At 48.2% G+C, this 27,669-nt stretch overlaps 1 protein-coding gene across 3 annotated transcripts in view; it reads left to right on the top strand.

The window, feature by feature from the left end:
- The window catches only part of SPEN (spen family transcriptional repressor), a 66,419-nt gene extending 39,065 nt beyond the window's left edge, over positions 1-27,354 (top strand). The window contains exons 4-15 of one of the 3 annotated variants that reach the window (XM_058039125.1): positions 3,102-3,262; positions 4,423-4,623; positions 5,379-5,530; positions 8,008-8,133; positions 8,697-8,810; positions 9,954-10,067; positions 11,604-11,704; positions 14,296-22,225; positions 22,666-23,061; positions 23,740-23,934; positions 24,732-24,890; positions 25,948-27,354. In XM_058039125.1, the coding sequence (XP_057895108.1) occupies positions 3,102-3,262; positions 4,423-4,623; positions 5,379-5,530; positions 8,008-8,133; positions 8,697-8,810; positions 9,954-10,067; positions 11,604-11,704; positions 14,296-22,225; positions 22,666-23,061; positions 23,740-23,934; positions 24,732-24,890; positions 25,948-26,079 (9,781 nt within the window). In that variant the 3' untranslated portion in view covers positions 26,080-27,354. Of the gene's footprint in view, positions 1-3,101; positions 3,263-4,422; positions 4,624-5,378; positions 5,531-8,007; positions 8,134-8,696; positions 8,811-9,953; positions 10,068-11,603; positions 11,705-14,292; positions 22,226-22,665; positions 23,062-23,739; positions 23,935-24,731; positions 24,891-25,947 lie in introns of all 3 variants that reach the window. The other 2 variants (XM_058039124.1, XM_058039126.1) reach the window with 2 other exon arrangements.
- The last annotated feature ends 315 nt before the right edge of the window (positions 27,355-27,669 follow it).

Below are 27,669 nucleotides of genomic sequence, written 5' to 3'. Positions count from 1 at the left end.
GGTGGTTGTTTTCAAAATTACTCACAGGGAAAAGCAAAGCCATATTCTCATTTTAATATTCTGGGAACTTGTCCTTGAGCAGCTTTCAGGCTTCAGATCTGTATATTTTTAAAGCTGAAAAAGAGTTGTATTTTGCTGCTCAAGACTCCACATAATTCCCTGTCAGATGCTTTATTTTGATTGTGCTGTGAGCTATAACTGGGTGACACAGCAGCTATAATTAACTCTTCCATCATTCTCCCATTCACAGAACATCAAACCTTTGACTTACTTTTGAATTATTATATCCATGTTTCTTCAATTGGAAAAGTGATGGGGATTTCCCTAAAGAAAGGGGGGGATTGTTCTTGCAATAATTTTTTTTTTGTCTAAAAATAGTCAGGAAATAATGACTTTTTATTTTTTTTCTGGAATGTCTCAAAGTCTTGCTTTGCTAAGGGACACATATCCTTAAAACTCCCTGGGGAAATGGAAGTTACCAGCATGATCCTTGTTTCCCAAAGTTGCACAGAATTCAGGCTCCTTTGTAGAATTTATCACCCTGTTGCACCACTGTGTCATCACTTGGATATCTAATGGTATTATCCCAAGATAATATTTTTTTTTCTAGTGGAATGCTGTGATTTTAACAGTATGCTCCATATTTTTAATATCCTCATTTAAAAAAAACCCAAACTGTAAAAATAGCCTGTCTCCATTCGAAAGCACTGCTCAATTCAGTGCTGCCTCTTGCTTGAGAGATGCAATCTCAGCCCATTGGAATTCTAAGGGCTTTGGGATCATCAAGATGTGAGAAGGGAAACTGGAAATGGTCACAGGGCAGAGGGTTCTGCAGCCCTAAAATCCTATTTTTGCTTTTCCCAGGGGCTGCTGATGCACATGGAGCTGCTGTCAGCTTAGGAATTATTTTCAGTTTCTCCCCACACACATTCTCTGCCCTATATTTGTGTTTAAAGAAGTTTCTCTGTTCTTTGCCAGTTTATTTCCCAGTAGCAGGTGATGCTTGATGTTACTCCTGGAGAACACTGAGGGCCTGCTCGTGTGGGGTTGGGTTTGTTTTTCTCCCAAAATGCAGTAGAGAAGAACTTCAGTTTGGTGATTTAGTAGAATGGCAGAGGGAATGGAATAAAGATGAGGAAGAAATGCTCCACTCTTCACTTTCAGTGATGAAATAGTTCATTAATGAAGAAGGCATAAAAGGAGGGTGTACAGATGAGACAGAAATAAAGGCATTTTACCAATTTAGCAGAAAAATGAGGCTGTGAAGGGACATCTTGATGGTGGGAGATTCCTTGCTGGAAAGCTCAAGGGACTGTAGCTGGGAAGGGAAATGTTATTTATTATCCATGAAGCGAGAGGTTGGGTGGTGCAGGGCAGCTGCCCTGGGCAAGAGCAGGGCAGGGGGAAGGGCTCAGTTTTTCACTCCATTCCTGGCATGGCTTTATTTTCACTCCTCTCCCAAAGTGATGCTGAACTTCCTCCTCTGGGGCCGGAGGAGTAGGAGGAGAATGTGTGGGAAAGGCACCAACGTGTGAAGTGGCTGCATGGGATGGGAGGGTTGTAATGACAGGGTGAGACCGGCAGCAGAGTTTCTCATGTTTATTATTACTTCTGCATTTTTGACCCTTTTTTTGTTGTGTTTTATTTTGGTCTGGCCTGTTTTTATATCCTTCTGGATTGTTTGTAAGTATTTTGGGACAGAGATTGTCTTCCCTTCTGCGCCTCCAAATATAATGGGGACAGAGCCCAAGGGCTTTTGGGAATGTGCCATGGTGCTCGTTGCACCAAGATGTTCAGAAAGAAAACCAGGTTTTTTGAACGTTTGAAGAAAAGCACCCACAAAAAAAGCAATAGAAGAGCTCACAAAATCAAATCTTGGAAATTACTAGAAGCCTGAAATGGTTTCCCTGAGAAAAGAAATGGAAAAGTTAAGTGGTTTAATGGCTAGAAGGTTTGTAAGAAGGGTATGAAATATTTAAGATAAGAAAAAGATAAACTTGCGTATCGTTTTTCTAATACGATGTGGAGAGGAATATAAAAATTCAATCAAGCAGCAAATTTCAGACTGACAGGGTTATTTTAGTACGTGGCACATCTCCCCCCCTCCAGCCTCCGAGTTAAAATTCCAGCAGAATTTTTTCGAAGGCTGCTCGTGTAATGGAGAATGAAAGTCTCCGGGGTTATGTCAGACAAAATTATTTTTAGCGCTGTTCTGAGCCCTCGTGCCTCGGGGAAGAAATGAGCCACTGAAGCAGGATGACGTGTCCCCACTGGGCAAGCTTTAATAACATTATATTCTCTGTATTTCTGCCTCTCCTCGAAGCACCAAATGATCCTGAGTCTGTGGGTTAGATTGGCTCCCTCTGTGATCTAATATGCAAATCCTCTTCCGCTGTAATTATTGTTTATAAAAGGTGTTCTTGGGTCTGAATTCTTCATGTCTGGAGCTGGAGATTGAGGCTGAGCCTGGAAATAGTGTTTACTGGTTCATAGAGAATCCTAGAATGGTTTGAGCTGGAAGGGATCTTGAAGATCACCTTGTTCCACCCTGGGCCATGGTTGGGACAGGGACATGGACATCCCCAGCTATCCAGGCTGTTCCCAAGCAGTTGACCAAAATGATTTTCACACATGGTCTCTTTGGAATACAGATCTTTTCAGGGAAGATGCCTGAGAGCACAATAGTATTTCTTTCCTGTACATGAGAGCGCTGGGAGGGGTTTTGAGGCATTGTCAGACCTGTGCATCCTCCCTCTATTTCTCCACTCTTCCTACACAGCTCCTGAGCCGGTCCAACATTGCATTACACTTAATTAAATCTCCACCATTGTCAGGGTGGGTAACAGGATCTCCCTGACATTTTACCCACATTCCACTTCCCTGCCTGTCTCCTCTGGGGGCTTTGGAGGGGGATATTGATAGGAAGACACTTAAATCCGTGTGAATAGCAGGCACCAGCACAGAAACAGAACCGGGCACAAAAGGAAAGAAGCCCTGTGGATGGGCAGAAACTCTGAAATTTTGCTTTTTTAATAAGATAACCATTTCCTGGGTGACTCTGCCCTGTGCACTCACCTGTGCTTCCCTCCATGCCATTCCAGCAGTGACTCCAGCAGCAGCTCGAGCGACGAGTCCCCGGCGCGCTCGGTGCAGTCGACGGCCGTGCCCGCGCCCGCGTCCCAGCTGCTCCCGTCGCTGGAGAAGGATGAGCCCAGGAAGAGCTTTGGGATCAAGGTGCAAAATCTTCCAGTGCGCTCAACAGGTAAATTCACTCAGGAAAAGGGGGTGGGATTGGTGGGGTAGCCTGTACTGAGTCTTTGACGCACGGCAGCCACGTGCTGCCTCCCAGGATGGGATTCTCTCCCTGCTTCTGCCTCTGTTCTTGTGTGACAGTGGGAAAATTGCTTAATTAGTGACCATCTGTGGGAAACCCTGCTGGTCCCAGCTCCAAGTACTGGGCATTTCCAGCTCCTGGAACTGGTGCTTCCAACAGTAATGTGGACTTTCCCAGGGAAAAAACTGACGCATCCCCATTTTTAACTTAAAACTGATTGTTTCATCTCACCCTGCTTCAATTTATTTTTAATCCAAAAAGTCAAGGATTTTCTGTTGCAGTTTGAGTGCTTTAAAACACCCCTGAGCATATTTGTGAAGGCAATGCATATTGCATGGAAAATAACCCAGGAAACCAAGTGCTGAGGAGCGCCCATGATTGCTCCCTGTTCCCTGTGCTGAGCACAGGAGAGATCCCACAGGAAAAACCAGCATGGCATCAGTTGTGAAATAGTTTTAACAGAATTCATGGATGCAGAAGCACTGGCTGAGCTAAAATAATATCTGTTGATCTTGTGAGCAGACTACCTCATGTGTTGATATCTTCCTATAGATTTAATGCTTGTCATATTCCTTGAAAGGACACGGAGCTGAGGTCAATATCCCACAAATCCCAGACAGATTGTGTGGGGCTGAGTCAGATTCTGCAAAATCTGATGAATCTGCCTGGTTATATTTCTGAATTGACTGAACTGAACGCTGTGTGACTCCAGCCTCCACTCCAGATACCTCATCCCAGCTGTGCACAGTATTCCTGTGGGATTTTTAATGGAGTATCCCTGTTATTTCTTCTTTGCCTGGAGCTGGGTGTCTCTTAGAGGCAAAAACCATCCACCACCAGCTGTAGCCATGTAAAACCTTGTGTGTGTAGTTTCTTGGGTTTAAAAGAGAAAGATCAGCAAGAAACTTTGGACACTGTCAGAATTAACATCCCAAATTAAAAAGGGCAGTCGTGTGAGCACAGAGTTAAGTGGGATGAAGTCACATTTCCGAAAGACAGTCAGAGTCCTTCATGGTGAGTCTTTTACGGTGCTGCTGAGCTGGTAGGAGTGACGTTTCTGCAGTATTAATGTTTATTTGTTGGTTTAGATACAAGCCTTAAAGATGGACTTTTCCACGAATTCAAGAAGTACGGGAAGGTGACGTCAGTGCAGATCCACGGCGCGTCCGAGGAGCGCTACGGCCTCGTGTTCTTCCGGCAGCAGGAGGACCAGGAGAAAGCGCTGAATGCCTCCAAAGGAAAGCTCTTCTTTGGCATGCAGATTGAAGTCACAGCCTGGATAGGACCAGGTAAGGTCCATGCCCTTCTCCCATGGGATTCTGGGTGTGTTTAAGAGCTGTTGTAAAGAGGCTGAGTAGAAGTAGGAAACATACTTTAAAGAAACTGGGGAGAATGCCATGATAAACTCCAGAGCAAAAAGAGTGGATGCTCTTGGATTAAACAGCAAGAGAGAAGGAAAGCTGCCATCCTCCCAAAGAGTGGGATCTGCTGCAAGGAACGATCTCATCTGCCATGTCTCGGTGGAGCAGCTGCCAGTGGGTGGTGTGAGCACAGCACTGAGTCCTCCCAGCCTCGTTTCGTCTCCTTTTAATTAAAACAGCCAACGAGTGCTGCGTTTGGAGGCTGTGGCAGCACAGCCCACGTGACCAACCAGTGAGAGCTGCAGCCCTGAGCACGTGGTGAAGTTCTCAGACTGCACTTCAATGGCTTCTTTAAAAATTGATTCCTGAAAACAAACTCCTGCCACGTGCTCTTCCCCAAGCACAGGGAAGCCTTACTGGAATTCATGCACTCAAGCATTGATACTTGGTAAATTTCCAGAGAAGCAGTTGAAAGGTGCAGCTCCCTTTCACCTGAGGATGCTCAGATTCCTCTGTGCAATATAAAGATTCCCAATCCCACATAAATAACAAGTCATGGGTGCAGTACTGGGTGTTTTTCTCAAAGATAATGGTTACCCTTGTTCAGCTCAAGGAGGCCTGAATAAACCAACATGATCCAAATCTCCAGTCATTACAAATTTCCTGCTCTCTTTTTATCCTAGAAACCGAAAGCGAGAATGAATTTCGTCCTTTGGATGAAAGGATAGATGAGTTTCACCCAAAGGCAACGAGAACTTTGTTCATTGGCAACCTGGAGAAAACCACCACCTACCACGACCTTCGCAACATCTTCCAGCGCTTTGGGGGAATAGTGGTACGTGAACGGTGTCCTGTGTGGGGTGGCACTGCCCCCCTCTCTGTACTGACCTGTGAAATGCTCTGAGTGCTGCTAAATCTGTCAACGACTGATAATTCAGTCTTTCTGTAATAATCTGAGTCTCTCATCTTACTGGAATATACCTGAAAGCTTTTCTTTGTATTCAGAGTTCAGCATACGAATGTTGAGGGGTAGCTTAGCAGGAAAAGCAGTCCTAGGAGTGTTTACAACAAATGTCTCTCCTGGTAATTCTCTCCTGGTAGTTCCAAAGCTGGTTGGGTCTTTGGGATGTGAATGTGCCAGGTGATGTTGTCACGTTGACTGCTACAACTGTGTGAATCTGAGTTTCCTGTTGATTCCTGGAACAAGGAGCTTGGTCAGTGCATGTGGAAGCAACCCCATGCCCAGGCAGAGGGGACTGGAGCAGAGGGGGATCAGTGAAGGCCCGTGAGGGATTTGGGTTTTCAGCTCAGGGGGAGTATCCAGATGAGGTAGAACGGCCCCTGCTTCTCTGCTCATGACTTTCTATCAATCACATCAATGTTATATTTAAGGGAAATTTTTCACAAAAGTTTTGCAACTATCCTACCTAATTAATTTTCACATGGGCATGGAGTGAGAGGACAAGCCTTACGCTGAAGGAGGGCAGAGTTAGGCAGGATATTGGGAAGGAATTCTTCCCCAGGAGGGTGGGGAGGCCCTGGCACAGGTTGCCCAGAGCAGCTGTGGCTGCCTCATTCCTAGAGGCAAGGCCAGGTTGGAGGGGGCTTGGAGCAGCCTGGGACAGTGGAAGGGGTCCCTGCCATGGCAGGGGGTAGAACTGCATGAGCTGTAAGGATCCTTCCAACCCAAACCATTCTGGGATTCATTCTGTGATTCCTGTTGAGTCTGGGCTTCAGACAGTTTGTGTTCTCCCTGTCAGCTGTGGGTGCTTGTGAATGTGCTGTGCCTCCTTCTCTCTGCTCTGACATGTCTACTGCAGCTGAGGAATCAGTCACACATTCCAGGAGCCCCATCCCTGCTACTCCCCAAAAGAAGAGGAGGTTGCTTCCATGTACAGTGTGAACAAATCTAAAATCCCCATTTTATGATGTCTGTGTATGCAGACTCTGCTGTATCCTTGACATCAGTAGTGATTTATGAATTCGTGCCATGTCTGTGGCTTGAACCCCTTTTCAGTGTTAGAGCAGCAGAGCTCTCCTGATAAAGATGCTTATCAGTGCTAGTGTAAATTGGCTTTTGTGTGCTGTGGTGCTCCCTGTCAGCATTATTAATGGCTCAGAATTGGGAGGCAGCGCTGCCTTGCCGTTTCCAGGAAAACTTGCAAGCTCAGGTGCAGGAGGGACCAGCTTTATAACCTTTCTGAGGGGTAATGAGCACAATAATGATACTTTATTTGCCTGTCACAAGGAATTGCTTGCCCAGGGTAAGTGGTCAAGTATAATTTGCCATGGTTGCAGTTGTGCTACTTCAGACACTTGGAAATGCAGTTTTCTATTAATATTTCACTTAAATCATTAGACCAGGGCTGTAGGAGTCTAATAGTTGTGTAAATCTCCCTGTTTACTTCTGTTTTCCCAGATAAAGAGCTGTTGGGTGAGACCGTGTCAAACTGCTGCCTTGTCCCTAAATTTATTAACCATGAAATTAGCCTGTCCTGGATTGTTGGAACATTTGTGCTTAGATCCATATGTGGCTCACAAAGGCAGCTCCTGCTATTCCAGCAAATAAAGCCAAACCCTCCACCTCCTATTTTCAGCTTGGAATGAATCATAGTATCATGAGTTTGTTCAGAGGCTTTGGGTACATTTCCAGTGCTAGTGCTGAGCTTGTTTGTTAACCAAATGTCAGCTCCTGGCTTGCTGGGTTTTTTTAAATCGATTAAAATCAGCCTTTATTTGGCTTTGTGAGCCTCTGGCTGTACTTGTGAATGGGCCCATGGTGGCTTGGTTTTAAAGAGCAACAGCAACCAAAGTTGAGACTCTTTTTGCCTTTGCCACGAGTCAGACTGGTTCAAGAGATGAGTCCAGCCTCACTTTGTGTTTCTAGGAACAGGATGGATCGTGATTATTTGGAAAAGAAGCCCGGCTTGGCTCAGAGATGGGGATCGGAGCAGGTTGTTTTCTCGTGAGCCTTTGTGAGCGAAAATTAATCTGTATTTCTTTGATCCTGAATTGTCTCTTCTTGATATAGTATTAACAGCCTAAAGCTGATGTTTGTTGATCAGGTCAGGCTTAGTTCTGCAGGCTTGGATTTTAAATCTGTGGGATAAAGAGCTTTCCCTGCTCAGTAAGGATTTGGTTTTGAGATGCAGCAGAACAGCAAAGTTTTAACTGTCTACTATTGTTTAAATCCTCCCTCTGAAGAAAATATTAATTAAAGAGCTTGCTGTGCCACGTGTCCCTGAAAAAAAACAAGTCCTCTTAGATGGGATTGAATGCTGACTGTGGGCTGTGTTTTGTGCTTGTCCCCAGGACATCGACATTAAGAAGGTGAACGGTGTCCCTCAGTATGCGTTCCTGCAGTACTGCGACATCGCCAGCGTCTGCAAAGCCATTAAGAAGATGGATGGGGAATATCTTGGAAATAACCGGCTCAAGGTAAAGAAATCCTCCCCTGGACTGTATCCTTCTTGTGTCTCCCACTGCTGCATCGTGGGATGTTTCGCAGTGAGGTACTTTATGGAAGTGAGATGGTTTTTAATGTGAGATCATATCAGAGCGTGATGGTTTCAACCACCACCTGATTTGGATTAATCAGCATTTTTGTAGGCTCTGTGCACACGCAGTCCTGGGATTGAGCACTCAGAGTCTGACATTCCCTGGCCTGGAAGGGCCACTTGGCAGGGCAGTGCTGGGAATCCATCCCCCTCCCCATGGCAAACAGGGCCTGTCAGGGCCTGGAGCTGTCAACCTGTCACTTCTCAGACATTCAAACTGTAGAAGAACCCAATGTTGTCAAACACTGTATTTGTTTAAACAAGCAGAATTATTTTCATTAATTGCTCTTTGATTTTTGTCTTGCACCTGCTCCAGATGCTAATTTTAGAAAACCCATACAAACAGCAGCTTTCTCCAGATAAGTCTTTCATCAGGCAGGCTCTGATCAGTGAGTTTAACCCTTGTGCACTGTACTGATGGAAGTTTTGCCCTTTTGTGTCCAGCTGGGTTTTGGGAAGAGCATGCCTACAAACTGCGTGTGGTTAGATGGGCTTTCCACAAACGTTACGGATCAGTATCTGACCCGACATTTCTGCCGCTACGGGCCTGTGGTGAAGGTAGGTGGGAGGCTTTGGCATGTGCTTCCGAGTTGTTACTGTCTTCCTTTCTTCCCATCCTGTCCTTTCAACCCCACTGTCCAGGGCTTTATAGCTCAGGTAGAAAAAATTCTCTCTGGGGTGGAATTTGGCTGGCAAGGCTCTGTCAACATAGGCAGCAACCAAAAAGAATTATTCTGAGTGAGCCGAGATGTTCAGTATTGGAAACCATTTGTTGCTCTTGTGCAGTACAGTCTCTCCCCAGTAAAATTTTTTAAATGTTAGTTGGAAGAACAGCAGTCTAATTACATAATTACTCATACTTGCTAATTACATAATTAGACATAACTATGATTTTTTTCATCAGACCGAGAAAAAAAAGATTTTTTAAAAGCAGTCAGGACAATCACAGTGCCAAAAGTACATGGAAGAAGAGAGAAAGTCAACAATGGTGCAACACACCCCTGTCATGCAGTGGGAGCCTCTCCCATGCAAGTGATTTATCACGTGCTTAAACTTCAGTGTGGGAGTTGTCCTGTGTGTTTTTATTGGACATGAATGTGCTTAAAATTAAGCAACGTGTGTAAATCTTTGCAGGATCAGGGTCTGGCCTCCCCAAAGGATTTTTGTGGGTTTGTGTTGCAGCTTTGACATTCTTTATTGTAGCTGTTGTTGCTTGAATAATACATTTATGCTGCTAAAGAAAGGCAGTATTTGGAAATTGGGTGTTTAAAAAGTGGTGAGTGGTACTGCAGACTGATAACAAAAGCTGGTTCCACTTTGGGATTAAATGTTTCCTTTACCTTTTTTCCCCCCTAAAACACATTGGAAATTAAAAAAAAACACACACACAAAAAAACCCCTTAACAAAGAAATTATATAAAACTCAGTCAACAAAGAAAAAATATTCAAAGTAAAATACAGAAAAACAAAATAAAGGCATAATATACCTCAAGCCACAATATCCACAATTCAAAGCAGTCCCGTGTCCTTTTATTGTCTCTTCATTCCAATATGCCTCATCAGAAAAGTCTGGAAATTCACCTTGCTAAAAATTATTTTCTTCCTGGTATCCTCATGACTTAGGATTTTGTTGGGACTGACATTAAGTCCTGTGGATGAGGCTCTTATTTGGTTTTTGTTTTGTTTTTTTGTTTTTTACAGGTGGTGTTTGACCGCTTAAAAGGCATGGCCCTGGTTCTCTACAATGAGATTGAATATGCACAAGCAGCTGTAAAAGAGACCAAGGGGAGGAAAATCGGTGGGAATAAAATTAAGGTGTGCAGAATGACCTCCAAACCAAAGCAAAACAGGCAAAAAAAGAGGAACAAATTGTGTTTAGGCCTTCCCCCTTAAATGCTGGCAGTGCAGACTGCCAGGCTCAAGGAATACTTGACACATGTCCCACATATCAAAGGCTTAAATTATATTTTTATGCTCGGCTTATCAAGATGTCAGGGAATCCTGAACTGTTACTTACAAAGCCTTTTCCAGTATTCTGCTGTTTGTTTCGCTGAACTTGTCTCTCTGAGCTCCTGAGTGTTGGTGTCCGTGTCACTGCCTCGTTTACCCCAATCCAAGGCACACTTTTGTCTGTTTTGTGTTAAAAAAGGGAAATATGAAGGTGTGAGTTCCTCCAGGAAAAAACATGGTTGCATCCAGCTGCCCCGTGGCTGATGTCCAGGCTCTGGGGTACACTAACCTCAACATGCAGTCATGCAATCATGGAATGGTTTGGGTTGGAAAAGACCTTAAAGATCGTCTTGTCCTTCCTTGCAACACATTTTAAACAATAATTGAAAATATTACTTTAAAAACACGCACAGAAAGTACTTTTCTTCCTGGAGCAACACTTAACATGTGCAGGGATATCTTGGATTTGGGTGAATGTGGTGATGCCTGTTCTGACTGTCCCATCAGTCCCACTAACTGGGGACGTGAGGTGTCAGCCAACCCTTTGAATTATCTTCCTCCTCCTCCTTTCTCCTCTCCTAAAGAGTGGGCAGTGATTTCAGGTGTGGTGTCAGCAGCTTCCCACCTCACCCAGGACTGGGAGTTGCCTGTTCTGTAGTTTCTGAGAGTGGTGTTGGGTATCAGTCACCTTCCAGTGCAGGAAAGCGTGTGGTCCCTTAAAAGTTTTACAATTTGTGTGCATCTTGTTGCTTAATGACTTTGGAATAAGCAGCACCCCCTATGTAGGCCTGTGCTCCATTGCTGTGGTTACACACAGGACTGGGCTGATTCAAAAAAGAACAGGAACTAGAATGTTAAAAATATTCCATTATGTGGCATACACACAATGAAATTTGTTCTAATCCTTAATTTTTTTTCACTATGCCATTAGCTTAAGTACTAGCAAACACCAATTTTTGGAGCAGCTGGCACAGGGAGCTGCAGTTCAGGAGCCTTGGTTCTTTCCCTGCTCTATAACCCCAGGCAAACACCATGGAGTCCAGAATGGATTTGTAATCCTGACCCTCTGTAGCACTGCCCTGAGATAAAAAGGACTTTGGAACTGTCCTGGCATTAAAAACATCAATACCACGATAATAATGTGTATTTTTCCTGCTGCTTTGCCCAACAGAAGCCTCTGGGATGGCAGCTTACAACAACATAGTAAGGAGGTAGTTACACAGCTCCACTGAGAAATGTCTTTATTCCTGGGGATGTGCAGGGCCAGAATTGGGAAGTGTTTGACATTTTTTATTAAATTTTACCCCATTTTCAGTTCTGCTCCCACCTTCAGCAGACAGGGAAATGTTGGCAGAGTGAGATGTTTCTGTGACTGAATGTGATTTCCCCTTTCTTTTTCAGGTGGACTTTGCTAATCGGGAGAGTCAGTTGGCATTTTATCATTCCATGGAGAAAACGGGTCAAGATATCAGAGACTTCTATGAAATGCTTGCAGAAAGAAGGCATGTATCAATATTTTCATTCCATATTTTGTTTTCCAGCATCACCTTACACAATCCTTTTACAATCATTGTCCTCCACATCATACAATCAAACTTTCTTCAGGCCATAATTCTTAAAAAAAGTTTTTTTCCCCTCTCAACTTAATCCTTGTTTTTTAAGTTTTATCAAAACCACCTCTGCATTTTAGGGGGTTTTTTTACCTCTTCACTATTTTTAAAATTAAATTTAGGTGATCAAACTAAAGCTGTGCACATTAGAGCAGGCAGGCTCTCACACATCCGAGGCGTAGCCAGTTAGTGGAATTCCTGCTGAGGTGGAGGTTTCAGTTGTCTGCATGATCCATATTTAAGTATCCTGTTTCTCTGGTGGGTCACCAGGACGCAGTTGGGAGTCATTCATCACGGCTTAGGAATGCAAAGAGCAGCTTATCTGTAACAGAGAAATGTGTGTGTTGGTGGGTGTACATAAAGTCTGATAAACTGCTGCTCAGCCCTTGAGCACAGAGTAAAATCTGATCTTCCACCTCCCTCTTTCCAACAGTTTTTTTTGTAACTTGATAAAATAATACATTTTGAGTAAGGATGCATTTTTATTTTGAATAAAGCTGTGTCCTGTGTGGCTGCCCCTTGGCAGCAGCTGGCACCACATGCTGCACAGCCATTTATTTGTCCCTGAAAACTTGGCACAGAAAGACTCCACATTTTGGGCTTTTTTACCTTCACTGACTGAAAAAACACCCCTCTTTTATTCCCTCCAGAGCCTGGCTCATGGTTAGGGCTCTGCCTGCCCAGGAGTCAGCACAGCATGATGCTGGGTGTACCTGGGAGCTGGATAAACCCAATAGTTTCTTGCAGCAAAATAGATTGGTCTGACAATGCAAAATGAGCAGGTTTAAAAGCGAGCAGAGTTTGGAAATTGGTGATCAGAATTTGCGTAATGGAAATACAAGTGTGCCTTCCCCAGGCCTTGCCAGATGTTATGACGTGCCAGCAATAAGCATTTCCTCAGAACTGCACTGGATTCAGGCAAGAGAAGTGCATTTTTGGGTGTTTTTTAGCAAACGGGACTGAGGTGGGCTTATCTTTGCCATGGAATAATCCTGAGCAGGACCCTGATTTCTGGTGTTTGGGCACAGGTTAGTCTGGTTTTTCCTTCTCTGTCACTCTGCTCACACAGTCAGTAGGAGATCCATAGGGATAATGGATCATGGAGCAGTGAAGCGAGCTCTGCAGTGACTCCAGTCATTCTGCAGCTTCAGGTGCCCCTCCAAGCTCCTCCCTGCAGAGGTGCTGAGGTCTGCACAAACCACCTTCTCTTGAAGTTGTAGTTGGAGCCAGTCTAAATAGGACCCAAGGGGAAAAAAAAAACATGAAAAAACAAACAAAATCCCTGATCAATATTTTTAACTTCACAGCTGCTTTTCACAACATCCCACTTCACTTGCAGGATGAGGTTTTAGTCTTCCATGTTTTGTCCCTTTTTCAATTTTGTACTTTTCTTAAAAGGTGGAAGTTGCCAGCTTTTAACTTAAAACATAAACTCTAAAGCCAAATAAACCTATGAGGAATCCCAGAGTCATTTAGGTTGGGAAGGGCTTCCAAGGTCATTGAGTCCAACCTCGATCCCCTCCCCACCTTGTCCCCAGCCCAGAGCACTGAGTGCCACATCCCTCCAGGGATGGGCACTCCAAACCTCCCTGGGCACCCCTTCCATTTCCTGACCACCCTCTCCATGGGGAAATTCCTCCTGGTGTCCAACCTGAGCCTCCCCTGGCCCAGCCTGAGGCTGTTCCCTCTCCTGGTGTCCCTGTTCCCTGGGAGCAGAGCCCGACCCCACCTTAGTACAGAGTGTGAAAAACACTCTGTAATGGTGAGGAATCAGAACTTCAGCTTTATTCCACCTCCCTGCCATGTTCAGTCTTACAAATGACTTATTTTTGCTGCTGGGAGGTACTGAAATAACAACATTAATTGCTTGACTTGCTTTGCTGAATGAATTCACCTGATCTTATAAACAGCCTGGTATTTGTTGACTTGGTTTTACTGTAAACAGGCAATGCCAGCAAGTCACATGCAGGGAAAGAGCTAATTTGGGAATTAAAAGATCACTTGCAGGGCTTAGAATTTTTAAATAAATCTTACCATCACTTTGCTGCTTAGTAATGGAGAGGTTCCATGCCTGAACTTTGATTTGATTCGTGTTTTCACAGTCAAATGAAGGTCTCAGGTTCTGGATAAGGGGGTGTCTTCACCCTGCCAGCCTTGTCTGAGTGCACCGATGCTGTGTTGGTTTTTCCCTCATTTCATGCAAAGTTTGAATTTGACAAAAACAAAGGAGTGAGGGTGGTGAAACAATGCTTGGAAGAGCTGTTACGACATTACCCATGAAATACATTTTGTATTTGATAAGTTAACAAAAGTATTTAGTCCAGTGCACACAGATGCATTGCCAAACCTCTGTGTGCAGCTGCCTTGATGCACGTAGGAAAAAAGATCAGAAAATGGTTTCTTTACGTAGCAAAAAAACTATGGTAACAGAGTACACTGGTTGAGAAGGAGAACTAGAATCTGTTTATTCTTATGTTTAGCAGAGACGAGCGAAGAGGATCCTACGAATACGCCCCTGACCGTACTTACTACGAGACCGTTCGGACCCCGGGGACGTATCCCGAGGATCCTCGGCGGGAATACCCAGCTCGGGGCAGAGAATTCTACGCCGAGTGGGATCCCTACCAAGGGGACTACTACGACCCACGATACTACGACGACCCTCGCGAGTACCGGGATTACCGTGGAGATCCGTACGAGCAGGACATCAGGGAGTACAGCTACAGGCAACGGGAGAGGGAGAGGGAGAGGGAACGGTTCGAATCCGACCGGGACAGAGACCACGAGCGGAGGCCGATCGAGCGGAGCCAGAGCCCGACGCACTCGCGGCGCCCGCAGAGCCCCGGAGCGTCCCCCTCGCAGTCGGAACGGCTGCAGAGCGACTCGGAGAGGAGGATTTACAGCAGGTCCTCAGATCGCAGCGGCAGCTGCAGCTCGCTGTCCCCTCCGCGATACGACAAGCTGGACAAAGCCCGCGTGGAGCGATACGCAAAAAACGAGAAGGTGGAGAAAGAGCGCGTTTTCGAGCAGGAGAGGGTGGACAAGGAGAAGCGCTTGGTGAGGAAGGAAAAGCTGGAGAAAATAGAAAAGGAGAAAACAGATAAGCAGAAACGAAAAGCAAAAATCCATTCGCCCAGCTCTCAGTCCTCGGAAACAGATCAGGAGAATGAGAGAGAGCCCAGCCCAGAAAAACTGAAGGGCAACAGTAAACAGAGCAAAGAGAGGGGTGACAAAGAGGGGACAGCAAAGAACCGCCTGGAACTGATGCCCTGTGTTGTGCTGACCCGTGTGAAGGAAAAAGAGGGGAAGGTGATCGATCAGCCTGCGCTGGAGAAACTGAGGGCAAAGCTGGATAATGACACTCTGAAATCCCCACTGCTTGAACAGAAAACCCAAACATCCCAGGCTGAGCAAGCCAAGTCAGAGCAGTCCAAACTAGAACCTGTCAGAACCAAGGTACAGAAGGAGAAAGCCCTTGCCAGTCACATCGAAGTGGTGGACAAGGAGGGGAAAATGAAACCCAAAAAGCACTTGAAGACAGAGCAAACTTCCGAGGGGGCCAACGCAGTGGATTTAGACAAGTTGGAGGCTCGTAAAAGGCGTTTTGCCGATGCGAATCCAAAACCTGACAGGCAAAAACTGGATGTAAAACGGAGCAGCCAAGATGAAGAGGATGCACGCATGGTTTTGAAAAAGCAGCTTGATGCAACAGCATCGTCTAGAGAAGCACCAGTGTTAAGGGAAGGAGAATTGGAGAGAAAACCCCTGAGGAAAGAGATGCTTAAAAGGGAATCTAAAAAACTCAAACTGGAAAGACTTATTCCTGTTACTAGTCCCAAAGAAATTCAGGACCCTCTTAATGTTGGTGGGATTGGCATGCGTCCCACCCTGGATCTGCAGGCGAGGCTCGCGGAGGAACCCGAGGCACCCGTGGAAGTTCAGGAACTCCCTCCTAAAAAACTGAACCCGGTAAAACCCCAGCACAAACAGGTACAGCTGCTGGATGAGCAGGGAACAGAGAGGGAGGACACAAGGAAGAACTACTCCAGCCTTCCTGAAGAAACACCAGACCATAAACTCGGCCAAGAGAAACCTCATTCAGCTGACACGGAGGAGAAAATCAGCATCGACATTGACCACACGCAGAGCTACCGGAAACAGATGGAGCAAAGTCGCAGGTTGAAACAGCAGCTGGAAATGGAGATTGCAAAGTCAGAGAAGTTTGGCAGTCCAAAGAAAGAGGTGGATGAATATGAAAAGCGGAGTCTGGTTCATGAGGTGGGAAAGCCTCCACAAGATGTCACTGATGACTCTCCACCAAGTAAAAGGAAAAAGACTGATCAGTTTGACTTTGAAATCAGCACTAAGAGAGAAAGGAACTACAGAAGTTCTCGTCAGGTGAGTGAGGACTCCGAAAGGATGTCATGTTCTCCGAGCATCAGGCACTTCCCGTTCCATGAGGATGACGACACGATCGATTCTCCAAGGTTAATGCCATTGAAGGAAACCAAAGAGTCACCTAAAATAGAAGAAAAGGGTCTTTCATACTCCAACATGACTGTGAGGGAGGACTCGCTGAAATTCAATCCTTATGATTCCAGCAGAAGGGAGCAGATGGCAGAAATGGCTAAAATAAAACTCTCTGTGCTGAGTTCTGAGGAAGACTCAAGTAGGTGGGAAACCCAAGTGAAGCAAGAGCCTGGGAGAGTGGATATCAGCTTTCCAAGCAGCATTGTGAAAAGAGACAGTATACGGAAACGGTCTGTCCGAGACCTGGAACCTGGGGAGGTGCCTTCAGATTCGGATGACGATGGCGAAAACAAACCCCATTCCCCAAAAGCCTCGTCCTTGTTAGAGAGTTCCAGGTTGTCTTTTTTATTAAGGGACAGAGAAGAGAAGTTCCGTGAAAGAGAGGAAAGACTCCAGTCTGGTTCTTTAGAAAGAAACAAATTCTACTCTTTTGCATTGGACAAGACAATCACACCTGACACAAAGGCCTTGCTTGAAAGGGCTAAATCCCTCTCTTCCTCCCGAGAGGAAAACTGGTCCTTTCTAGACTGGGATTCAAGATTTGCTAGTTTCAGAAACAATAAAGACAAAGAGAAGGTTGACTCGGCTCCAAGACCTATTCCATCCTGGTACATGAAAAAGAAAAAAATCAGAACCGATTCTGAAGGTGGAAAACTGGATGATAAAAAAGAGGATCATAAAGAGGAGGAACAAGAGCGGCAGGAACTATTCGCTTCTCGGTTTTTGCACAGTTCAATCTTTGAACAGGACTCCAAACGCTTGCAGCATTTAGAGAGGAAGGATGATGATCTGGACTTCATCTCTGGAAGGCTGTATGGGAGACAGTCCTCCTCCGATGGGACGAACAGCACGGCTGATTTGGTGCAAGAGCCAGTGGTTCTCTTCCACAGTAGGTTTGTTGAGCTGACACGAATGCAGCAGAAAGAAAAGGAGAAAGATCAGAAACCAAAAGAAGTCGAGAAACAGGAAGATAAAGAAAATCGGCCAAAAACCCCAGAAATAGTTCCTGATAGTAAAGAAACAGAACATAAACCTTCTTCAGCTGTTGGTCCTTCTTCAGTCACCGTCCTCCCACAGGAACCAGCTCCCATCGCTCCTGAGAAAATAGTGAGCGAAAAGGTCCTGGTGGAACCAGCTTCTGTCAAAGACGAGAAACCTTCTGAACCTGCTGCTGCAGCAGAGGAACAAAAACCTTTTCCTGAACTTGCTGCTCCTGCCAAAATGGAACCTCCTGAGCAAACAGAACCTCCACCAGTTGTAGAAGCGAGCAAAGAAATTATTGCTACAACCCTGGCGCCAGAGGAAGATGCTGTGGCAACAGAGCATCCTTCATACTTGGATACCAAACCTCCCACTCCTGGGGCCTCGTTTTCTGATGCAGATATCAGCGTAGATCCAGAACCTGAGGCTGCCCAGCTGCTTCCACCTCCGCCCAAGCTAGTTCAGAAGTCAGATGAGGCTGCAGAACCTAAAGAGGAAAATCCTCTACCCTCTGCCAACACCGATGCTGGTGTGAGTCAAAAGGTGGAGGCGGCTGCTGAGGTCCTGCCGCCCGTTTCCGACAATGATATGGAAGTGGAACCTCCGGTTGTTGTAAAAGATAAAAAGTCCTACAAAAGTAAACGGTCCAAGACTCCTGTGCAGTCGGCTGCAGCTAATGTCACAGAAAAGCCTGTCACGAGGAAGAGCGAAAGAATTGACCGCGAGAAACTGAAAAGGTCGAGCTCTCCTCGCGGGGACACCCAGAAGCTTTCTGAATTGAAAGTGGAGGCAGAAAAGGTTTCAAGGAATGCTGCTAAATCCCCAAGTTCTGCTGCAGAGCCAGAAAACGTGGAGCTGAGCTTGCCAATAGGCCGGACCAGGCGCAGAAACGTGAGGTCAGTCTATGCTACCACAGGGGACAACGAAGGCCCATCTCCAGTGAAGGACTCCATGGAGGTCACTAGATCCACCAGGAAGAGAGTGGAAAAGGAACCACAGGAAACAGTGACCACTGTTCCCACAACCCCGAGGAGGGGAAGACCTCCCAAATCCCGCCGTAAGCCAGAAGAGGAGATCTCTCCAATAAAGACGGAACCGGTACAACAAGAGGTGGAAGAAGCTGAAACTAAAGATACCGTGGAAGCTCCTAAACCTGCAGAGGGTTGGAGGTCTCCTAGGTCCCAGAAGCTCACACACACTCACTCATCAGCTGCTGCCAGCCAACAGGGGAAAAAAGGGAAGAATGAACCGAAAGCCGATAACATGGCTGAATCTGAAGATGCTGCTGAAAGAAGTGGTCAGGAATCGAGCATCGGTGACAACAGCAATAAAGCAAAAGCCGCTGAGAAAGAGCCAGCAGCAAGTGAGCAGAAACGTGATCGGAAAGAACTGGATGTGGAGAAAAATCAGCTAGAAATCCCCACAGTTGAGATCACTGAGAAGAAGCCAGTGCCAGAAAAGGTTACGAAATCCAAAAGGGGAAGGTACAAAAATACCAAAACCGTCGTTGATAAGGCATCCGTGTGTCTCAAAAATGTAGAAATACGCCTCAACGTCGATGAAGTCAAGGGTGCCTTGAGGCCCACCGAAGAGGAGGCAGAGCCGGTGGCAGTGTCACCCCCCAAGATGAAGAGCCCTCCAAAAGAGGACATCCTGCCACCCCACTTCTCTAAGAATGAGGTAGAAGATTCATTCCCAGAAATGGAAAAGGAGGTGACACGGGAGCCCAAGCAGTCGCCTGAGGCTGCCCAGTTAGCAAAGCAGATTGAGCTCGAGCAGGCGGTAGAGAACATTGCAAAACTCACTGAAACTCCTCCAACGATTGCTGCCTACAAGGAGCCAACAACAGATGTGGCTGAAGTCCGTCAGGAGGAGGAGGCAGATAAACCTGCACACCAGGCCAGTGAAACGGAGCTGGCAGCAGCCATTGGCTCCATCATCAATGATATTTCTGGGGAGACAGAAAGCTTCCCTGCACCGCCGACATATCCTGCTGAATCTGAGACTGAAATCCCCACAGAGCCCTTGGTGCTGCAGTCTCCTCGGGAGGAGATGGAGCCTGAGACTGATCAGGCAGTGAACAATATCCTAGAAACAGAGGCTGCCGTCGAGCCTGTGGTGCAGCCAGTGCCTGGCTCTGTCCCGACAGCGTTGGACACTGAGAGCAAGGAGTCTGAGGTCAGCTTCAGTGAATCTTCCAACTCTGCACAGGAGGCTGAGACCTTGCAGGAGGCTGAAGTTGCTCGGAAGGAAAAGGGCCGTCAGAAAACCACGCGGCAGAGACGCAAGAAGAGCACAAGCAGGAAGGGCGACGTTGCTGAAGTCAACACCTTTGAGCCAGAGAGGGTGCAGAGCAAATCACCCCCTGCCAACGAAGTAAAGACAAAACCTGAAGAAGCCTCAAAGGAGGAGAAGCAAATCAAACCCACAGCATCCATGGAGCCAAGTGCTTCTGATGTCACCAAGGCTGTGGCTGCTGACGTTGTAGCTGCACATGAGGCTGTCCCTGAGAGCAGCACCTCTCCAAAGGTGCCTGCTCCAGCTCCTTTGGACCTGGGTCCCCCACCGGTCCCCCTTGATGAGGGGAGTCAGAGCGGATTCAAGATCCGGTCGCCCCTGGAGAACGCTGCCATGACACCGCCGAGTGCCCCGAACACAGCCCTTCCTGCTGTCCCCGCGGCAGCGGCGGCCAAGCTGCCCACCCCAGTACCCACCACCATCGTCCCCCTTCATTCCAGCGCTGCCAAGGTGCCAGAGTGGATGGTCAGGCATGAGGAGCCCCGTGCCCGTTCCACACCCCCGCCCGCTCTCCCACCGGACACAAAGGCGTCGGATATCGACACAAACTCCAGCACTTTGAGGAAGATACTCATGGAGCCCAAATACGTCTCAGCGACAAGCATAACCTCCACACACGTGACAACAACGCACACGGAGCCGGTGAGCGCACCGTGCCTGGAGGAGGCTCCTCTCCACCCTGCTGTGGAGGCCATCAAGCCGGTTTCCGAGGAGAAGCCGGCTGTTCCTGTCACCAACGCTCTGGACCCACCGGTGGCCGAAGCGCCAGTGTTCAGTGAGAAGGAAAAGGTCAACACCGTGATTGCTCCCAAAGCCACTTCTGTCATCAGCAGGATGCCCCACAGCGTGGATCTGGAGGAGGCTCCAAGGATCACCTTGGTGAAACAAGCTCCCCAAACCCAGACATGCCTCGTCAATGCTCCCTCGCCGAAATTTAAGCAGAGGTCAAGTGCAAATGATAACAGCAGGTTTCATCCAGGATCGATGTCTATTATTGAGGAGAGGCCTGTGGAGACTGGGTCCAGCCCAGGGCTGCGGGTGAACACCTCGGAAGGTGTGGTGCTCCTGAGTTACTCAGGGCAGAAGACAGAAGGTCCTCAGCGAATCAGTGCCAAGATCAGCCAGATTCCCCCAGCCAGCGCTGTGGACATTGAGTTCCAGCAGTCTGTATCCAAGTCTCAGATTAAACAGGAGCCTATCACACCATCCCAGCCAGCACCCAAAGGCTCCCAGACCTCGGCGGGCTATGGGACTGTTTCCACCCATTCTTCATTGGTACTTGGAGCACAGCCCTACAACACCTCGCCCGTCATCTCCTCTGTCAAACAGGAGCGCGCCGCGCTGGACAAGCCCGACTCGTCCCACCTTGCTGTCCAGACCCCGGCGTCGCAGTCCGGCAAGGTCCTGACGCAGACCGTAAACACTCCACCCGTGCTGGTCCATAACCAGATGGTTGTGAACAAAAAACTGTCTGACCCAGCTGCTCTGAAAGTGGAGACAAAGACTCTGCAACCCTCCAACCTGAGTCCTGGGGTTAGTCCTCACCACCCTTCCCTCTCTGGGAAGATGCACTCTGAAGCGAACCACGTCAGCTCGGGCCCCAGCACCCCGACCGACCGGGCCATCTCCCACCTGGGGGTCACCAAGCAGGAGCCGCACTCGCCGCGCACCAGCGGGCACTCGCCATCGCCGTTCCCCCGCGCCTGTCACCCCGGCAGCACCTCGTCTCCGGCTTTGTCCAGCAGCACCCCGGTCATGCTGGCGCCGGGAATTCCCGTTCCTCAGTACATATCCAGCATGCATCCCGAGCAATCCGTTATCATGCCCCCCCACAGCGTAACACAGACTGTGTCCCTGGGCCATCTATCCCAAGGTGAGGTGAGGATGAACACCCCTCCTCTCTCCGGCATTCCCTACGGCATCCGCCCGGAAGCGCTGCACTCCCCCCGAGCTGCTCTGCAACCCCAGATGGAGATGAAACCCCAGCGATCCAGCACGCCCCAGCCAGCACCCATCCGAGATATCGTCATGCCCCCGCTGTCCTCCCAGCATCCCCCCGAGGAGGAGCTGCACTTCCACCACACGGCGGTGTGCCGCGGGCCAGCCCCGGTGCAGTCCGACGTGCTGGTGATGCAGCCCGACTACCGCATGCACCCCGGCGGCCTGCGGCTGGAGCAGTACAACGTCCCCCGGGACGTCAGGATGATCATGCACCCGCACATGGCCGCCGTGGGCGAGCACCACTCGGAGACGCGACAATCCCGCACGCCCGAAGGGGCCGTCAAAACTCCGCCGGTCAGTAAGACCCCGCAGCCCGGCAAAGAGACTCCCAAATCCTCCGAAGGGAAGATGGCCCACTCTCCCCACAGCGAGCCGCGGCTGCTCAGCGTGCCCTCGGGCAGCCAGCTGCCCGGGCTGCCCCTGACGCAGCCCGTGGTGGTCCCACATGGGGTGCAGATCATGCATCCCGCCGGGAGCTCCTTCCACGATTACCGCTCCGTGTACGGCGACATGAGGAATTACCACACGGCACAGCTCGGGCATCCGCAGTTCCCGGGCGCCTCGCCCATCGGGCTGCCCTCCCGGAGCATGACCCCGTCCCAGGTGAGAAAGAAAACCCTTTACCTGTCTCCCTGGAATGTGGAGCTGTTTCTTATGAGAAATGGGGTTCAAATACTGCTTAGCATCAGAGGAAGCTGAAAACTCCTGAACCCCTCTGGAGCTCCACCCAGGAGGGGGGGAGATGCAGGTTTCTGGATATGATGTCAGGGGGAGAATTGTCAGTACCGAGGTGGTGCGTGGGTCAGGCATCCTTGGATGGATTGTGTGGCTAAGGATGGGCTTGGGGCAGGATTCAGGGAGTGGGGTTTCAGCTCAGGTGGGCTTGGAAGTGGGAGACTGTCCCAGGTGCTGCTGCAGCAGGGCTGCTGCTGTGACACGGATGTCTCCAGCATGGTGACAGCATGGCAGCATTGGCCTTACAATGGGATTAAATACACCCTTGGCCTAAACATCTTTCCTTTTCCCCCCTGCCTGCTTCCCAGGGTCTGCCAGAGGGCGAGCACTCGCACCCCAGCCAGCCGGTCCGCAGCAAGACCCCTCAGATCCCGCAGGATCCCAAGGGCCCGTTGGCAGCAGGGCCGGAGCAGAGTCACCACGGCCCTGTGAACAGGCACACGGCACAGATGGACCCCCACGTCCACCTGCAGAGGGCACAGGGGGACACGAGCCAGACCTCGTACCCCTCGCCCGTCGCCATCTCCATGAAGCAGGAGCTCCCATCGCCGCACCAGCCGCAGGCAGTTCCCAAGCAATCCATGTTTATCCCCACGACCTCGGGGCCGCCCCTCAGCCGCCCGGAGCCCCAGTCCACGCTCAAGCAGGAACCATCCCCTCACCCTGTGTCCCAGAGACCTGTGGACATGGTCCAGCTGCTGACAGTGAGTGTTGTGCTCCTGATCTGGGGGGAAATCACCTGGTTCTGTCTCAGCCATAGCACCAAATCTGACCTTTCTTGCATCGAAAACTTCAGATGCAGAAAAGGCATTGTTTGGGTTTTGGGTTGTTTTGTCCCTGATGGATTTTAGCCGTGTTTGCTGTTCCAAGTCAGTTTTACAAGTCAGCATTTTCCTGGAAAGTGTTTTCTCATAGGCAGGGGAGACAGTTGGTGTATTTCATTTAAATGAAAAGGAAAAAACACTTTCCCAAGTGTAGAAATTAGAAAGAGGAGGGAGGCAGTGAGGAACAGGTACCAGCAAGGAGCTGAGAGTTGTGTTCAGCACCAAATGTCTTCCATGCCTCAAGCAGTTCTGTTATTTCTCCATTTGTCCATTTGTAAAAGGGAACACAGCATTCAGAACAGCCTTGTGCTGGGTGGGCGGCAGAGGGATTGGCATGACAGGATCCACCCAGGCAGGCTGGCCAGCTGGAAGGAAAAGGACAGAATTCCTGATTTAGCAGGATATAACCCAGGCCTGGCCTGGACAGGATTGATCTGCTGCTCCATCTCTGCTGAGCCTTTAAACCTCTGATAGAAGCATTGATGGCAGCCGAGCAGCTCAGCATTTCACATCCCACCTCCTTGCTGTGTGTGCAATACTCTCTCCCTCTCTCCCCAGAAATACCCCATCGTGTGGCAGGGTCTGCTGGCTCTCAAGAACGACACGGCGGCCGTGCAGCTGCACTTTGTGTCGGGGAACAACGTGCTGGCTCACCGCTCGCTGCCGGCGCCCGAGGGAGGGCCGCCCCTGCGCATCGCGCAGCGCATGCGCCTCGAGGCCTCCCAGCTCGAGGGCGTCGCACGCAGGATGATGGTGAGGGCGTGGGCTGGGCAGGGAGGGAGTTTGGGAGGCTCAGAGCTTTGCCTGGGCTCACCAGCTGCAGGGCTGGAAGCCACCAGGGCTCCCCAAAACCTGGGGTTCTGTCACGTGTGCTCCTCGGGGAATGGCCATGGCCCCAAGGATGCCCAAGGAGTGTTTGGACGCTGCTGTCAGGGATGCACAGGGAGGGATTGTGGGGATCCTGTGCATGGCCTGGAGTTGGACTTGATGATCCCTGTGGATTCCTTCCAACCCAGGAGATCGCTGTGGTTCTGTTTTGGGATCCTGGTGTTGACACCAATTCCTTCAACCCAGGGAAACATTGATTTCAGATGATGAGCAATAGCTTTACACTGCTCTTAGGGAAAAGGCAATGAGAGCTGGGAAACCTTTAAGTCACCCTGAGCCTAGGGACAAACTCCTGCTGGCTTCATTGTTTCTGAGTAGGGTGGGGAGTTCAGGTGGCCATGAAATACATTTTTAGTCTTTTCCATCTTGACTGAGCTCTCAACAAGTTTTGGAATCACAGAATACCGGACTGATTTGGGTTGGAGTGGCCTCAAAGCCCATCCCACGCCCTGCCATGGGCAGGGACACCTTCCACTATCCCAGGTTGCACCAGCCTGGGCCTGGCCTTGGACACTTCTGGGGATGGGGCAGCCACCGCTTCTCTGGGGTACAAATTGTAACATCAAGGAGTTTAAAGTGAGGCTTTTCCCCCATGGATAGTGGATGGATGGCTGGAAAACATCCCTCATGCAACATTTCCCTGAGCCTGTCCTTGCTTGCAGGTGGAGAGCGATTACTGCCTGCTGCTGGCCCTGCCCTGCGGCCGGGACCAGGAGGATGTGGTCAGTCAGACCGAGTCGCTCAAGGCCGCCTTCATCAGCTACCTGCAGGCCAAGCAGGCTGCAGGCATCATCAACGTGCCCAACCCCGGCTCCAACCAGGTATGGGCATGGCACAGACCCTGCAGTGCCACAGGGACACCAAACCAGGCCCTAATGGCACGGGCACAGACCCTACAGTGCCACAGGGACACCAAACCAGGCCCTAATGACATGGGCACAGAACCTGCAGTGCCACAGGGACACCAAACCAGCCCCTAATGGACCAGGCATGGAACCCTGCAGTGCCACAGGGACACCAAACCCGAGCCCAACAGCATGGGCACAGAGCCCTGCAGTGCCACAGAGACACCAAACCAGGCCCTAATGGAACAGGCACAGACCCTTCAGTGCCACAGGGACACCAAACCAGGCCCTAATGGCACGGGCACAGACCCTTCAGTGCCACAGGGACACCAAACCAGGCCCTAATGGCACGGGCACAGCCCTCCTGCAGTGCCACAGGGACACCAAACCAGGCCCTTATGGCACAGGCAGCTCGGGCTTCTGCTGGATCTGCCTGGGGTTATTGGCCCACATTTCCATCACCTATCAAAAACATGGATGGGATCCATAAATTTTTGATATATAATCATTGATGGAATCGATGAAAGCAACCCCAAAGCTAAAAAAACCCCAAATCTGTGTTTGGTGTGTTCCCAGTTCATCATCTTGGGCTGAAAAGCATTTCCCAAATACATTTCTCAGCTCTTCTATCTCTGAAATAGAGTCCTGGTTTATTCCCCATATCCTGATTTTTTCCAGGACAGCTGGTGTTTTCTTGCAGAATGCATTTGGTGCCATGGAGGGTTTATTCCAGTGTGTTGCTGCACTGATTGCAGTTTAACCTGTGTGTAATTTAATTCTGGGTATAAGGAGCCCAGAATGAGCCCAGCACTCAGAGCAACCACTGAAATTATAATTAATGGGAATTTTTCTGCCTTTCCCAACCAAATCAGCCTGTGATGTGGAAAACTCCCTGCTGGGAAACAAAACCCATGGCTGCTCTCTTATACCCAATTTAGGATGCTTTAAGCACCCAGAACTCACTGAAATGTCTCATTTTTAAAGCTCTGTGGGCGTGGGTTGTCTCTGATTTCTGGTTTTTCCCTCCCTGCAGCCTGCCTACGTTCTGCAGATCTTCCCACCCTGCGAGTTCTCGGAAAGCCACCTGTCCCGCCTGGCCCCCGACCTCCTCGCCAGCATCTCCAACATCTCTCCTCACCTGATGATTGTCATCGCGTCGGTATGAGCTGTTTACCAGTTACTGACTTTTTATTCTTTTTATTTTAATTTTTTTTTTAATTTTTCCAAGGCCCTGCAGCAAAAAAAAAAAAAAAAAAAAACAAAACAACTACAACGACAAAAAAAAAAAAAGCCCACAAAAAAAACCATACAAAAAATTAATTTTAAAATAAAACTAATTCAAAAGAAGGAGAGAAGGTTATGAAACAAGAAATATGCTGCCAGAAACCAGCCTCCTGCCCGACCGGCCTCGATCAAACCTTGGATGTTTACATGTTGCTTTAGCTTATGGACAACTGATGCACTCAGCAGGTGGACTGGGCTTGGGTTCCCATGCCTCCTTTTTGGGGAAAAAAACACACAAAAAAGAAAAAAAAAAAAAGAAAAAAAAAAAAGAGAAAAGGATGGCTTATTTTTTTTAACAAAAAAAAAAGGAAAAAAATAAAAAAGAACCTGAACTGCCTTTGCACTAAATTAGTGACTCGGACTTTGCACAGTTGGAGACGCTGTGACGTTCTGGATGTCTTGACACACATTGACCGCGCCGTGGACGTTCCGCAGGGACTCTGCTGAGATTTGTGGGTCAAGGAGCATTTCACAGTCATTTTTTATTTTATTGGTTGTTTCGTTGGGGTTTTTGTTGGTTTTTTTTTTTTTTTTTTTCCTTCTTTTGGGGTTTGTTTATTTTTTTTGGGGGGGGGGTTATTTTTTTCCGGATGTGAACCTTCCTCTTCCTCCACCTGCCCCTGCTGCAGCCGTCTTCTCTTCATCTGGGATGTACAGTTTACACTGAAAAACAAGAGAATACAAAACAAACAACAAAACAAAAGGGAGAGCTTTTTTCCTTCCTGGTGGGATATGCAGAACTCAGTGGGTGTGTGTATATATAAATATATATATAATATATATAAATATATATAATACTGACTTTAAAAAAAAAATCAAATCCCCACAACATACATTTTTTTTTAATCTGTGCCAAAAATGTGTTTTCAGAGAAAAAAAATCTTATTTTCATACTCAGACTTTGTATTGTCACTCATTTGTAAGTGCGCTTCATTTAAACATCCCCTCGTCTCATCAGCTGTGGAAGTGTTATACACTTGTACAAAGACTCTGCCCTGGCCCCCCTCGCTTCCCCTAACACTTAATTAATTTATGGAACTTGGTTTGGTTTTTTTTTTTTTTTTTTTTGTTTATTTTTGGTTTATTTTTTTTTTCTCAGCGCAGTTTTGTTTTGTGTGTCCATTGGATTACGAACTTTATTAAAAAATACAAAACACGTCGGCGCCCCGACCTCGTCCCTCGGCGTGGGGAGGGGGAGCGGGGAAGAGGAGTTTGGGGCTGCCAGGGAGGGGTCACCCCCTCTCCCTCAAAAAAAACCAGGAAAAAAAGATCATTTCACACCAAATCCTCTGGATTTTCCCTCCTGTCTCATTATTACTTGTGAAAACTGTAAGCTCAGGGTTTGCCCCCACTTTTAATCTCACCGCGCACCAACTCCTCACTGAAAATTATCCCTGGATTACTGATATTCATCATACTTGGAAATGTTAAGAGCCAGACTTGGTGTTTTTCACTGCTTTTCCACCCAAAC

Source organism: Melospiza georgiana, chromosome 22 (assembly GCF_028018845.1).
Source record: "Melospiza georgiana isolate bMelGeo1 chromosome 22, bMelGeo1.pri, whole genome shotgun sequence".
Classification (NCBI taxonomy): domain Eukaryota; kingdom Metazoa; phylum Chordata; class Aves; order Passeriformes; family Passerellidae; genus Melospiza; species Melospiza georgiana.
Note: the sequence above shows the minus strand (reverse complement) of the source record. Positions and strands in the feature narration are given on the sequence as shown.